Source organism: Ranitomeya imitator, chromosome 6, assembly GCF_032444005.1.
Source record: "Ranitomeya imitator isolate aRanImi1 chromosome 6, aRanImi1.pri, whole genome shotgun sequence".
In the NCBI taxonomy this organism is placed as follows: domain Eukaryota; kingdom Metazoa; phylum Chordata; class Amphibia; order Anura; family Dendrobatidae; genus Ranitomeya; species Ranitomeya imitator.
Genome location: NC_091287.1, coordinates 481,986,151 through 482,000,144, shown reverse-complemented (window position 1 = coordinate 482,000,144; position 13,994 = coordinate 481,986,151). Strand labels below are relative to the sequence as shown.

At 42.1% G+C, this 13,994-nt stretch overlaps 1 protein-coding gene across 1 annotated transcript in view; it reads left to right on the top strand.

The window, feature by feature from the left end:
- Positions 1-11,082, top strand: part of CALB1 (calbindin 1) — a 105,256-nt gene extending 94,174 nt beyond the window's left edge. The window contains exons 9-11 of the mRNA XM_069731589.1: positions 144-197; positions 3,282-3,353; positions 8,123-11,082. Of these exons, the coding sequence (XP_069587690.1) occupies positions 144-197; positions 3,282-3,353; positions 8,123-8,236 (240 nt within the window). The 3' untranslated portion in view covers positions 8,237-11,082. The remainder of the gene's footprint in view (positions 1-143; positions 198-3,281; positions 3,354-8,122) is intronic.
- Positions 11,083-13,994: the final 2,912 nt, after the last annotated feature.

Genomic DNA, 13,994 nt, shown 5'->3' with positions numbered 1-13,994 from the left:
CCCTCCTAAGCATTTTTAGGTGCTGAGATGACCTCACAATTTCCTTTGCACATATTATTGCAGATTATATAGACTATTTATATTACTGCAGACATCACATTATTATTATTATTATTATTATTATTATTATTATTATGTTATAGGGTGTTAAGATGTGTGGCAAAGAGTTTAACAAAGCCTTTGAATTATATGACAAGGTATGTTACTGATTTTTATATAGATCTTGTCCTGTGATATGTTTCCCATTTATTTCATTACATGGTAGCTTAGCTAAATATATATTATATTTTTTGGACTTTCAGACAAATTAGAGAAAAAATGTAAGCAAAAAATGTGGTCAATTCTGTACTAACATCCCCTATCCTGGTTTATACACTGCTTAAAAAAATAAAGGGAACATTAAAATCCCACATCCTAGGTATCACTAAATGAAATATTCCAGTTGTAAATCTTTATTCATTATATGGTGGAATGCATTGAGAACAGTAAAACCTAAAAATGATCAATGTAAATCACAATGAATATCCCATGGTGGTCTGGAGTTGGAATGATGCTCAAAATTAAAGTGGAAAATCAAATTGCAGGCTGATCCAACTTTAGTGAAAATGCCTCAAGACAATGAAATGATGCTCAGTAGTGTGTGTGGCCTCCGCGTGCCTGTATGACCGCCCTACAACGCCTGAGCATGCTCCTGATGAGGCGGTGGGTGTTATCCTGAGGGATCTCCTCACAGACCAGGATTAAGGCATCAGTTAACTCCTGGATAGTCTGTGGTGCAATGTGGCATTGGTGGATGGATCGAGACATGATGTCCCAGATGTGCTCGATTGGATTCAGGACTGGGGATCGGGCGGGCCAGTCCATAGATTCAATGCCTTCATCTTGCTGGAACTGCTGACACTCCAGCTACATGAGGTCTGGCATTGTCATGCATCAGAAGGAATCCAGGGCCAACTGCACCAGCATATGGTCTCACAATGGGCCTGATGATCTCATCTCGGTACCTAATGCCTGTCAGGGTACCTCTGGCGAGCACATGGAAGGCTGTGTGATCCTCCAAAGAAATGTCACCCCACACCATTACTGACCCACTGCCAAATTGGTCATGCTGATGGATGTTGCAGGCAGGAGATCGCTCTCCACGGCGTCTCCAGACTCTGTCACGTCTGTCACATGTGCTCAGTGTGAACCTGCTTTCATCTGTGAAGAACATAGGGCGCCAGTGGCGAATTTGCCAATCCTGGTGTTCTGTGGCAAATGCCAAGCGTCCTGCACAGTGTTGGGTTGTGAGCACAACCCCCATCTGTGGACGTCAGGCACTCAGACCATCCTCATGAAGTCGGTTTCTAACCATTTGTGCAGACACATGCACATTTGTGGCCTGCTGGAGGTAATTTTGCAGGGCTTTGGCAGTGCTCCTCCTGTTCCTCCTTGCTCAAATGCTGAGGTAGCGGTCCTGCTGCTGGGTTGTTGCCCTCCTACGGCCCCCTCCAAGTTTCCTGGTGTACTGGCCTGTCTCCTGGTAGCGCCTCCAGCCTCTGTACACTACGCTGACAGACACAGCAAACCTTCTTGCCACATCTCACATTGATGTGCCATCCTGGATGAGCTGCACTACCTGAGCCACTTGTGTGGGTTGTAGAGTGTGTCTCATGCTACCACGAGTGTGAAAGCACAACCAACATTCAAAAGTGACCAAGACATCAGCCAGAAAGCATTGGTACTGAGAAGTGGTCTGTGGTCCCCACTCCTTTATTGAGTGTGTCTTGCTAATTGCCAATAATTTCCATCTGTTGTCTATTCCATTTCCACATCAGCATGTGAAATTGATTGTCAAACAGTGTTGCTTCCTAAGTGGACAGTTTGATTTCGCAGAAGTTTGATTTATTTGAAGTTATATTATGTTGTTTAAAGGGACACTGTCACCTGAATTTGGAGGGAACAATCTTCAGCCATGGAGGCGGGGTTTTGGGGTTTTTGATTCACCCTTTCCTTACCCGCTGGCTGCATGCTGGCTGCAATATTGGATTGAAGTTCATTCTCTGTCCTCCATAGTACTCGCCTGCGCAAGGCAAGATTGCACCTTGTGCAGGCATGTACTATGGAGGACAGAGAATGAACTTCAATCCAATATTGCAGCCAGCATGCAGCCAGCGGGTAAGGAAAGGGTGAATCAAAAACCCCAAAACCCCGCCTCCATGGCTGAAGATTGTTCCCTCCAAATTCAGGTGACAGGGTCCCTTTAAGTGTTTCCTTTATTTTTTGAGCAGTGTATATCTCCCTCTATGTAGATAAGAGCAGAGCAGGATGGGGGCTCCAAATGTTAAGACACCTGCCCATGGGAAGCTATATAGATGAAATGCCTAGATCAGAAGAGGGGGCCACACTCCTGTTTGTACAAGGGGAAAGAAACTTGTAGATGTTGTCCTTGGTGGGATTTGAACCCAGCACTGCTAACTATGGATTAGCGGACCTGTGGAAGTTTGGGATGTGGCACTCAACCTAAACTTTATTCCAAAGTTCTGTTTGGGTACCAGAACTTGGATCAGAACCCAAACCTCATTAAAAAAAAGAGGACCTGGACTTTTGAACCAGAAAATTCTCTCTCTCTCCACCTCTGCCATAGACTTCCCCTGAAAAATCCAAACACTGCAACGGATTTCTGGGGAAAATCTGTGTTCAGCATTAAGCATCAGGGAGTGACTGTCCGTCACGAACGTCAAACTTTAAAGTTTGGGTCCGCTCATCCCCTATACTAATCACTCAGCCACCATTCTGCCCAGTATCTACAGAGTGTGCAATGACAGACACTATTGACAAGGTGAATTGCAATGGCCAATTATCAATTTATGGACAAATTTTCAAGAGGTATTAAAAGAATGGGATACTTTTAAGAAAATCAAAAATGTGTTCAAGAATTGATAGTTTAAGCATTTGCATGTTTCACGAACCGTGCCATTCCTACAACCAGCCATGGTCCTAATATCCACCGATGATGAGTTGGTCCTTGGCTTTTGTGTTCTTGATATTTGCTTTACCAGTCACCATTATTTTATCATTTCTGCTGCTGCCTTATACTAGTTCCAGCTCACTGATAATCTCAACTTCCAGACTATAAAAAAAAACCAAGAAAAACTCCATTAAACTTAAGAATTCATTAAGTAAAAAAAGTCAGTAAAAATTATTCATTGACGAATTTGCATGAAGCGCGGTCTCGGAGGCAGCGGCCCAGCACATTAAACGCCTGTCTTTCTCTTGACGACTTCTCATTCATCATACAGGATAACAGTGGCTACATAGATGAAAATGAATTGGACGCCTTACTGAAAGATCTCTGCGAGAAGGATAAAAAGGTAAATCTCTGGCTTTATTTTTGGAAGGGATAATTTGATTTTAAATTAGATTTAAAAAAAAAAATTGGGCTAATTTATAAAGGCGGATAATAGGAAGAAGTGTCAATCCTGAGCCAGAGTCATAAGAATACGGGGACAATGTAGAAAAACCTATAAAAGTAATTCCGCAATAGAGTGTAAAAGTAAGGGCGGGGTCGCACTAGAGAGAAATACGGACGTATGAGAGGCGCAAAAACAACGCATTGCACACGGACCAATGATTCTCTATGGGGCAGCTCCTATCTGCCGTATATTTCACAGCCGTATTTTACGGGCTGAGAAAAACGCAGCACTCTGCGATTGTCAGCGTACTGCACAAGATATCTGCCAATAAAAGTCTATGGGGGCGAGAAAAATACGGATTACACACGGACCATGCGTGTGACTTGCGAGAAATACGCAGCGGTGTTCTATAGAAAAGCCGGCAATTCAGTGCGGTGTACAGTAAAATCACACTGACAGGTTAGAATAGAATAGATAGAATTAATGTCTACACATAGAATAGGGGTATATATATATATGTCAGTGATATACACACATATATATATATATATATATATATATACATATATATATATTTATATTTAATACAGAGCTAGATAGCATAAAATTCAATTACCGGCTTTTCCTCTCTCCTTATCAAACCCGACAGGATATGAGACATGGTTTACATACAATAAACCATTTCATATCTGTTATATTTTTACATATTCCTCACTAATAATGTTAGCAGTGTCTGTGTGTAAAATTTGGGAGCTCTAGGTGTTAAAATAAAGGGTTAAATCACAGAAAAAACTCCGCGCAATTTTCTCTGCCAGAGTAGTAAAGCCAGTGACTGAGGGCAGATATTAATAGCCTGGAGAGGGTCCATGGTTATTGGCCCCCCCCTGGCTAAAAACATCTGCCCCCAGCCACCCCAGAAAAGGCACATCTGGAAGATGCACACACAGACACTACTAACATTATTAGTGAGGGATATGTAAAAATATAACGGATATGAGATGGTTTACTGTATGTAAACCAAGTCTCATATCCTGTGGGGTTTGATAAGGAGATAGGAAAAGTCGGCAATTGAATTACCGGCTTTTATGCTATCTAGCGCTGTATGAAATATTAATATATATACAGGTCCTTCTCAAAAAATTAGCATATAGTGTTAAATTTCATTATTTACCATAATGTAATGATTACAATTAAACTTTCATATATTATAGATTCATTATCCACCAACTGAAATTTGTCAGGTCTTTTATTGTTTTAATACTGATGATTTTGGCATACAACTCCTGATAACCCAAAAAACCTGTCTCAATAAATTAGCATATTTCACCCATCCAATCAAATAAAAGTGTTTTTTTAATAACAAACAAAAAAACCAACAAATAATAATGTTCAGTTATGCACTCAATACTTGGTCGGGAATCCTTTGGCAGAAATGACTGCTTCAATGCGGCGTGGCATGGAGGCAATCAGCCTGTGACACTGCTGAGATGTTATGGAGGCCCAGGATGCTTCAATAGCGGCCTTAAGCTCATCCAGAGTGTTGGGTCTTGCGTCTCTCAACTTTCTCTTCACAATATCCCACAGATTCTCTATGGGGTTCAGGTCAGGAGAGTTGGCAGGCCAATTGAGCACAGTAATACCATGGTCAGTAAACCATTTACCAGTGGTTTTGGCACTGTGAGCAGGTGCCAGGTCGTGCTGAAAAATGAAATCTTCATCTCCATAAAGCATTTCAGCCGATGGAAGCATGAAGTGCTCCAAAATCTCCTGATAGCTAGCTGCATTGACCCTGCCCTTGATGAAACACAGTGGACCAACACCAGCAGCTGACATGGCACCCCACACCATCACTGACTGTGGGTACTTGACACTGGACTTCAGGCATTTTGGCATTTCCTTCTCCCCAGTCTTCCTCCAGACTCTGGCACCTTGATTTCCGAATGACATGCAAAATTTGCTTTCATCAGAAAAAAGTACTTGGGACCACTTAGCAACAGTCCAGTGCTGCTTCTCTGTAGCCCAGGTCAGGCGCCTCTGCCGCTGTTTATGGTTCAAAAGTGGCTTTACCTGGGGAATGCGGCACCTGTAGCCCATTTCCTGCACACGCCTGTGCACGGTGGCTCTGGATGTTTCCACACCAGACTCAGTCCACTGCTTCCTCAGGTTCCCCAAGGTCTGGAATCTGTCCTTCTCCACAATCTTCCTCAGGGTCCGGTCTCCTCTTCTCGTTGTACAGCGTTTTCTGCCACATTGTTTCCTTCCAACAGACTTACCATTGAGGTGCCTTGATACAGCACTCTGGGAACAGCCTATTTGTTGAGAAATTTCTTTCTGGGTCTTACCCTCTTGCTTGAGGGTGTCAATGATGGCCTTCTTGACATCTGTCAGGTCGCTAGTCTTACCCATGATGGGGGTTTTGAGTAATGAACCAGGCAGGGAGTTTATAAAAGCCTCAGGTATCTTTTGCATGTGTTTAGAGTTAATTAGTTGATTCAGAAGATTAGGGTAATAGGTCGTTTAGAGAACCTTTTCTTGATATGCTAATTTATTGAGACAGGTTTTTTGGGTTATCAGGAGTTGTATGCCAAAATCATCAGTATTAAAACAATAAAAGACCTGACAAATTTCAGTTGGTGGATAATGAATCTATAATATATGAAAGTTTAATTGTAATCATTACATTATGGTAAATAATGAAATTTAACACTATATGCTAATTTTTTGAGAAGGACCTGTATATGTGTGTCTGTATCACTGACATATATACAGTGGGGCAAAAAAGTATTTAGTCAGTCAGCAATAGTGCAAGTTCCACCACTTAAAAAGATGAGAGGCGTCTGTAATTTACATCATAGGTAGACCTCAACTATGGGAGACAAACTGAGAAAAAAAATCCAGAAAATCACATTGTCTGTTTTTTTAACATTTTATTTGCATATTATGGTGGAAAATAAGTATTTGGTCAGAAACAAAATTTCATCTCAATACTTTGTAATATATCCTTTGTTGGCAATGACAGAGGTCAAACGTTTTCTGTAAGTCTTCACAAGGTTGCCACACACTGTTGTTGGTATGTTGGGGCAGATCTCCTCTAGAGCAGTGATGTTTTTGGCTTTTCGCTTGGCAACACGGACTTTCAACTCCCTCCAAAGGTTTTCTATAGGGTTGAGATCTGGAGACTGGCTAGGCCACTCCAGGACCTTGAAATGCTTCTTACGAAGCCACTCCTTCGTTGCCCTGGCGGTGTGCTTTGGATCATTGTCATGTTGAAAGACCCAGCCACGTTTCATCTTCAATGCCCTTGCTGATGGAAGGAGGTTTGCACTCAAAATCTCACGATACATGGCCCCATTCATTCTTTCATGTACCCGGATCAGTCGTCCTGGCCCCTTTGCAGAGAAACAGCCCCAAAGCATGATGTTTCCACCACCATGCTTTACAGTAGGTATGGTGTTTGATGGATGCAACTCAGTATTCTTTTTCCTCCAAACACGACAAGTTGTGTTTCTACCAAACAGTTCCAGTTTGGTTTCATCAGACCATAGGACATTCTCCCAAAACTCCTCTGGATCATCCAAATGCTCTCTAGCAAACTTCAGACGGGCCCGGACATGTACTGGCTTAAGCAGTGGGACACGTCTGGCACTGCAGGATCTGAGTCCATGGTGGCGTAGTGTGTTACTTATGGTAGGCCTTGATACATTGGTCCCAGCTCTCTGCAGTTCTTTCACTAGGTCCCCCCGCGTGGTTCTGGGATTTTTGCTCACCGTTCTTGTGATCATTCTGACCCCACGGGGTGGGATTTTGCGTGGAGCCCCAGGTCGAGGGAGATTATCAGTGGTCTTGTATGTCTTCCATTTTCTAATTATTGCTCCCACTGTTGATTTCTTCACTCCAAGCTGGTTGGCTATTGCAGATTCAGTCTTCCCAGCCTGGTGCAGGGCTACAATTTTGTTTCTGGTGTCCTTTGACAGCTCTTTGGTCTTCACCATAGTGGAGTTTGGAGTCAGACTGTTTGAGGGTGTGCACAGGTGTCTTTTTATACTGATAACAAGTTTAAACAGGTGCCATTACTACAGGTAATGAGTGGAGGAAAGAGGAGACTCTTAAAGAAGAAGTTACAGGTCTGAGAGAGCCAGAAATCTTGATTGTTTGTTTCTGACCAAATACTTATTTTCCACCATAATATGCAAATAAAATGTTAAAAAAACAGACAATGTGATTTTCTGGATTTTTTTTCTCAGTTTGTCTCCCATAGTTGAGGTCTACCTATGATGTAAATTACAGACGCCTCTCATCTTTTTAAGTGGTGGAACTTGCACTATTGCTGACTGACTAAATACTTTTTTGCCCCACTGTATATATAGAGAGAGAGACTATATATATATAGACTATATATATGTTTTCATATATGAGCCCATGGATCCATTCTATGTCCATTTTGGAAGCCGGCGAGAAAATTTTGCCGTATGGATGTGAAATGGATGCCATACGGAGATGTACATGCGTAAAATACGCTGCCACACCCTGCCAATGGATGACATACGGATCACTGTTCAGGAACCTTTCTGCGCATCTCAGCCATAAGAAACGGACGGCATTTTTATACGTTATGTCTGACCCCGGCCTAAGAAGTGAAGCGATGTGTGACATTGACCGCTGTGTATATTGGGAGGGTCACGTGGATTTCCAATTGGATTACAAGGTATTATCTCTTCTTTAAATAGGAACTAGACATTAACAACATCTCAACCTACAAGAAAAGCATCATGGCCTTATCAGACGGAGGGAAGCTGTACAGAACGGAGCTGGCTCTAGTCCTTTGTGCCGACGAAAACTAGCCACCTGTCTGCTGCTAACTATCTCACAAGCACTAGGAGAATTAGGCTCTAACACTTACCTTCTTTTATATCTGTAAATCTAACGGCGTAGACAGAATTAGCCAGAATGTGCTGCAAATTATTCTTTTTTTTTTCCTTTTTAATTTGTTTCTATACTGTTTGTAATGTACAGTTTTTGTAACTATAGGGGAGAAACATAAGAATGTCTTCGCAAGAGACATAAAGTATGTTGGCAAAGAGAAGTAGTGGGGGCTATGCGCTGAATATGTCCCTAAAAATCCCTAGAAGCACTGGTGAAATCAGAGCCAGGCAACCCATAGATCTCTCACTCCTATGGAACCACAAGTCACAGCAAACCCTGCCTCCAACGGCCTCGGGGAAGCTGCAGCACAAGTTACTGAAGGCTAAACTGAGGCTGTGACGCACAATTTATGGCAGGGTCATTATCTTGGCACATGTATGATCTTTCTTTTATTGTGTTTTGCAGTTATTTGGTTTTGGTTTCTTAAATGGAATCCGTCAGCAGGTTTTTGATATGTAATCTGAGAGCAGCATGTTGCTGGGGAAAGAGAGCCTGATTCTAGGGTTGTGTCGCTTACTGGCCTGTGTTTTGCCATTTCAGTACAATCAGTGTTTAATCAGCAGGTGATTATCACTACAGGACAACTGGCCCCGTGCCTTTTAGTCCAGCAACACCCCCAGCACTGATTAGCAGCTTTCTCTCTCTATTGTGCAAAAGAAGAAACCTCAAATTGGACCACAAACAGCCAAAAAGCATGAATTTTAGAAATGACACCATGCTTATATATTAGTATTCACGTATTGATGCATTTGTAATTGTTCATGTACTGTTTTTTCGTATGTTATATGCATGTCATGAATCACGATCTCTGTGATTGGAGGTTACTTTTAAACAGGATATCCCATGATTCCTTGCTATACTCTATGACTAAGGGCGGAAACGCCAGAAACGCATCAGAGTAACTTTATCTCCTCCTGTCATAAATAATTTTAATCCATTTAATGAAATGGAATAATGCATTTAATATTTTTATGCACACCTTCCAAATCCGGACCTTCTTCTTTTGCCCTACTGTTACTCAACGGTCTTTTCAGATTGAAGTGGTTTGGGATTTGAGCGGTTTCCCCACATATTACATGGTGAGGCAGATTTTTTTCTGCCTCTATACAGTGTACACATAAAGCAGCCAATCAGCGGTGTGGGCGGGATTATATAGAGCTCAGCATTCAGAGCTCTGCTAGATCTACAGCAGAGCAAGCGGTGATTCTATCACAACTGCTACTCCCAGGAAACTAAGTGATACATCGCTGGAATCAGGGTCTCTGTCTCTTGCTGCTGTTAGATTATATAGCAAAAACCTGCTGGCAAATTCCCTTTAAAGTAAACATACTGTATGGTCTGAGGGCAGCAGGCCGTAAATCAGGAGGAGCTGAGCAAGCTGATGTGTATATATATATATATATATATATATATACTGTATATATACTGTATATATTCTGTATATATATATATATATATATATATATATATACGTATATATACATATATATATATATAAAATTTATTTTTACCTTGGTTTGAAAGCATTCAGTGTAACTTGTCACGTTTAATTCTGCTCATTTTAAGTTTAGGAGTCCAGAGGGCGGCACTTCTCTGCACTCAGTAATTAACAGACCTCCCACTTGACTCCTAAGTACCGAGGTATAGAAAAAACAGGAATTACATAAGTTAATTAGATGTTATATGGAATATTTCTCCCCACAAAACTATATATCTCATGCTCAGTTCTTCTGCCTTATAACATGTTGCCTGCAGATCGCACTGCAAATTTAATAAGACACTTTCCATTTAAAGGGACTCTACAGTATTTAGTTTTCTGGATTTGACTTTGTCATTTAATCTCAGGGAGGGCGGTTCTATGGACATGCTGAGTTTATTCACACACGTCCACTAAACCTATTGTACACATTATGGTGAATGTCCACCCTTATGTACCTATAGATCTAGAATTCTGAGCACATATTTCATCATTTTTCTATAGGGGGAAAGGAACTCAGGTTTCCTGACAATTGAAATTCCAACTCTGTGCATAGACTTGAAGGGGTTGTTCACTGCTTGGACACCCACTTCTGAATCCCGATGTTACCCTTCTAGTAAAATAACAACAATTGTGTTCACCTCTGGTGTTGGTGCTGTTCCAGCGGTGCTGTTCCAGCAGTGTCGGCACTGGTTCCCCCGGGGTTTGCTTGACATGACAGTGTCACTCAATCCCTGCTGCCAATCAGCACTGGCTTTATTATATCCAGAGGAAGTGATAGAGCCGCAGCATAAGTGAACCGGTCTCATGAAGCATGAAGTCTGATCTATTAGGATCATGTTTTAAAGCTGGAGGAACTAAGCAAATTGATATATAGGTTTGTGGGAAAAGACTCAGCATTACTTGTATTTTAAATCTCTGCTTATTCTAGGCTTAGGAGTCAAGTGGGCGGTCCTAATGAATAACTGACAGTTCGGGTCAGACACAGACGCGGTTCCTCCACACAACCACAACCCTTGAGATCTCAGCTCTGCGACTTCATTTCCTAATCTGGTAAACTGCACATTAGTACAACTTCTAGCGTTCAGTAACGAAATGCTGAGTCTTGTGTCTCTTGAGAGCTGAATATGAGACTAATAATGTATCTTCTAATAAACATACACTTGTGGCCAGTGACGAAGACAAGAACAATATATAAAAAACTGTACAGTATCAAGCTGCAAGCTGCCTTGGTCTTTTATTTTGAAGTCAACTAAGAAGTTGCATAATTAAACCATTTATTGGAAAGCACGGCGTCTGTGGTCATTCAGGCTGGAGGTGGATGCATGTGATTGGATGGGACGGGAAGGAAAATCGCTATTCAAGAGGTGTGGCGTCCGCTCACTACAAATAGTGGTCACCATTGGCCTGATGTCCCTTGATTCTTGTTGAGGTCCATTAATTTCGGAGCAGATAACATCAGATAGAATTCATGAGGTCGCCTTTTACTTATAGCTGGGGTTTTCTTCATCCGAGATTCACTTTGCTGTGGTCAGATGGGCTAGTTAGTACTTAGGGAAGAAACCCCTACCAGGACACCCCTACCTCTCCCTGCCAATGGAAAGCCTAAGTAGTTAGATAGACTTTATTTAAAGACTGTCCACCCTTTAATGAAAAACGGAAATTTATGCCCAAAAAATAATGTATACTCACCTTATCAATTTTGGACACCAAGATGGTTGGCAGCAGTAGTAATGGGTTGGTTGGACGATGAGGCATGGAGACCAGTGGGGAACCTGGGCAGAGCTGTAAAGGAGCGGCGGGGGACCGGTAACGGTAAGATGAGTGTACATATTAGGTATATTGCGCATTTTAATGCTGTCCAACCCATGAAATGTAATACAGCATCATTTTCCTGATATTAGAAGTCATCCTGGTGATTCAATAAGTTACATTGTTAAAGGGATTGTCCACTACTAGGACAACCCCTTCTCGATCTGAATATTTGTCCCTGTAAAAATAAAAACACTTATACTCACCTCCTATGTCGGCGCCTTGCCAGCGGTGTCGGCGCTCGTGTTCCCGGGGTTCACGTTCAGTTGCTGCCCAATCAGTGCTGGCGACACTGTCCCCGTCCTTTGGATGTTTAACTAATTAAGAGGTGGCGAGAGCTACGGGAACAGTGAAGCCAGTGCTGATTGGGTGCTGGGATCATGTGACATAACAGCCACACATGAGCCCCGATAACACCAGTACTGACAATGCTGGAACGGCATCGGAATGGGAGGAAGTTTTATTTTCACAGGGGCAATCATTCAGCGTCAGAAGGGGTTGTCCTAGTAGTGGACAATCCCTTTAATCTACGCTGCTATGGTTCCAATGTTAAAAAACTATGTTCGCTTCAGCAGCCAATTTTTTAATTGGTTTTATTGCTTATATGCATCTAAAATGTAACTTTAATTTTCATTAAGACACAATTCCAGTTGATGTCTGCAGCTCCTATGCAGACCTATATACCTCTGTGGCATTAGACCCCTGTGTTATCTGCAGTCTTTCTCTCTTTCATTTCTCTCCTTCCTTGCGTAACTACCATATGGATGTGTATATGAAAGAAATTCCCACAACCCCATTGTGTAAAATAAGCCATATATTAGAAAATCGTTAGCTACAGAAGTAGCAAACATTTTACTATAATGTCTGAATTACTGGGCATTTTTATAATAGGAATGTGTCTTCAGAAAATGCAGTATTATTTAAATAGGGCTTTGTGTTACACTCACATATATACAGGGTGGGCCATATACAGTGGGGCAAAAAAGTATTTAGTCAGTCAGCAATAGTGCAAGTTCCACCACTTAAAAAGATGAGAGGCGTCTGTAATTTACATCATAGGTAGACCTCAACTATGGGAGACAAACTGAGAAAAAAAAATCCAGAAAATCACATTGTCTGTTTTTTTATCATTTTTTTTGCATATTATGGTGGAAAATAAGTATTTGGTCAGAAACAAACAATCAAGATTTCTGGCTCTCACAGACCTGTAACTTCTTCTTTAAGAGTCTCCTCTTTCCTCCACTCATTACCTGTAGTAATGGCACCTGTTTAAACTTGTTATCAGTATAAAAAGACACCTGTGCACACCCTCAAACAGTCTGACTCCAAACTCCACTATGGTGAAGACCAAAGAGCTGTCAAAGGACACCAGAAACAAAATTGTAGCCCTGCACCAGGCTGGGAAGACTGAATCTGCAATAGCCAACCAGCTTGGAGTGAAGAAATCAACAGTGGGAGCAATAGTTAGAAAATGGAAGACATACAAGACCACTGATAATCTCCCTCGATCTGGAGCTCCACGCAAAATCCCACCCCGTGGGGTCAGAATGATCACAAGAACGGTGAGCAAAAATCCCAGAACCACACGGGGGGACCTAGTGAATGAACTGCAGAGAGCTGGGACCAATGTAACAAGGCCTACCATAAGTAACACACTACGCCACCATGGACTCAGATCCTGCAGTGCCAGACGTGTCCCACTGCTTAAGCCAGTACATGTCCGGGCCCGTCAGAAGTTTGCTAGAGAGCATTTGGATGATCCAGAGGAGTTTTGGGAGAATGTCCTATGGTCTGATGAAACCAAACTGGAACTGTTTGGTAGAAACACAACTTGTCGTGTTTGGAGGAAAAAGAATACTGAGTTGCATCCATCAAACACCATACCTACTGTAAAGCATGGTGGTGGAAACATCATGCTTTGGGGCTGTTTCTCTGCAAAGGGGCCAGGACGACTGATCCGGGTACATGAAAGAATGAATGGGGCCATGTATCGTGAGATTTTGAGTGCAAACCTCCTTCCATCAGCAAGGGCATTGAAGATGAAACGTGGCTGGGTCTTTCAACATGACAATGATCCAAAGCACACCGCCAGGGCAACGAAGGAGAGGCTTCGTAAGAAGCATTTCAAGGTCCTGGAGTGGCCTAGCCAGTCTCCAGATCTCAACCCTATAGAAAACCTTTGGAGGGAGTTGAAAGTCCGTGTTGCCAAGCGAAAAGCCAAAAACATCACTGCTCTAGAGGAGATCTGCATGGAGGAATGGGCCAACATACCAACAACAGTGTGTGGCAACCTTGTGAAGACTTACAGAATACGTTTGACCTCTGTCATTGCCAACAAAGGATATATTACAAAGTATTGAGATGAAATTTTGTTTCTGACCAAATAC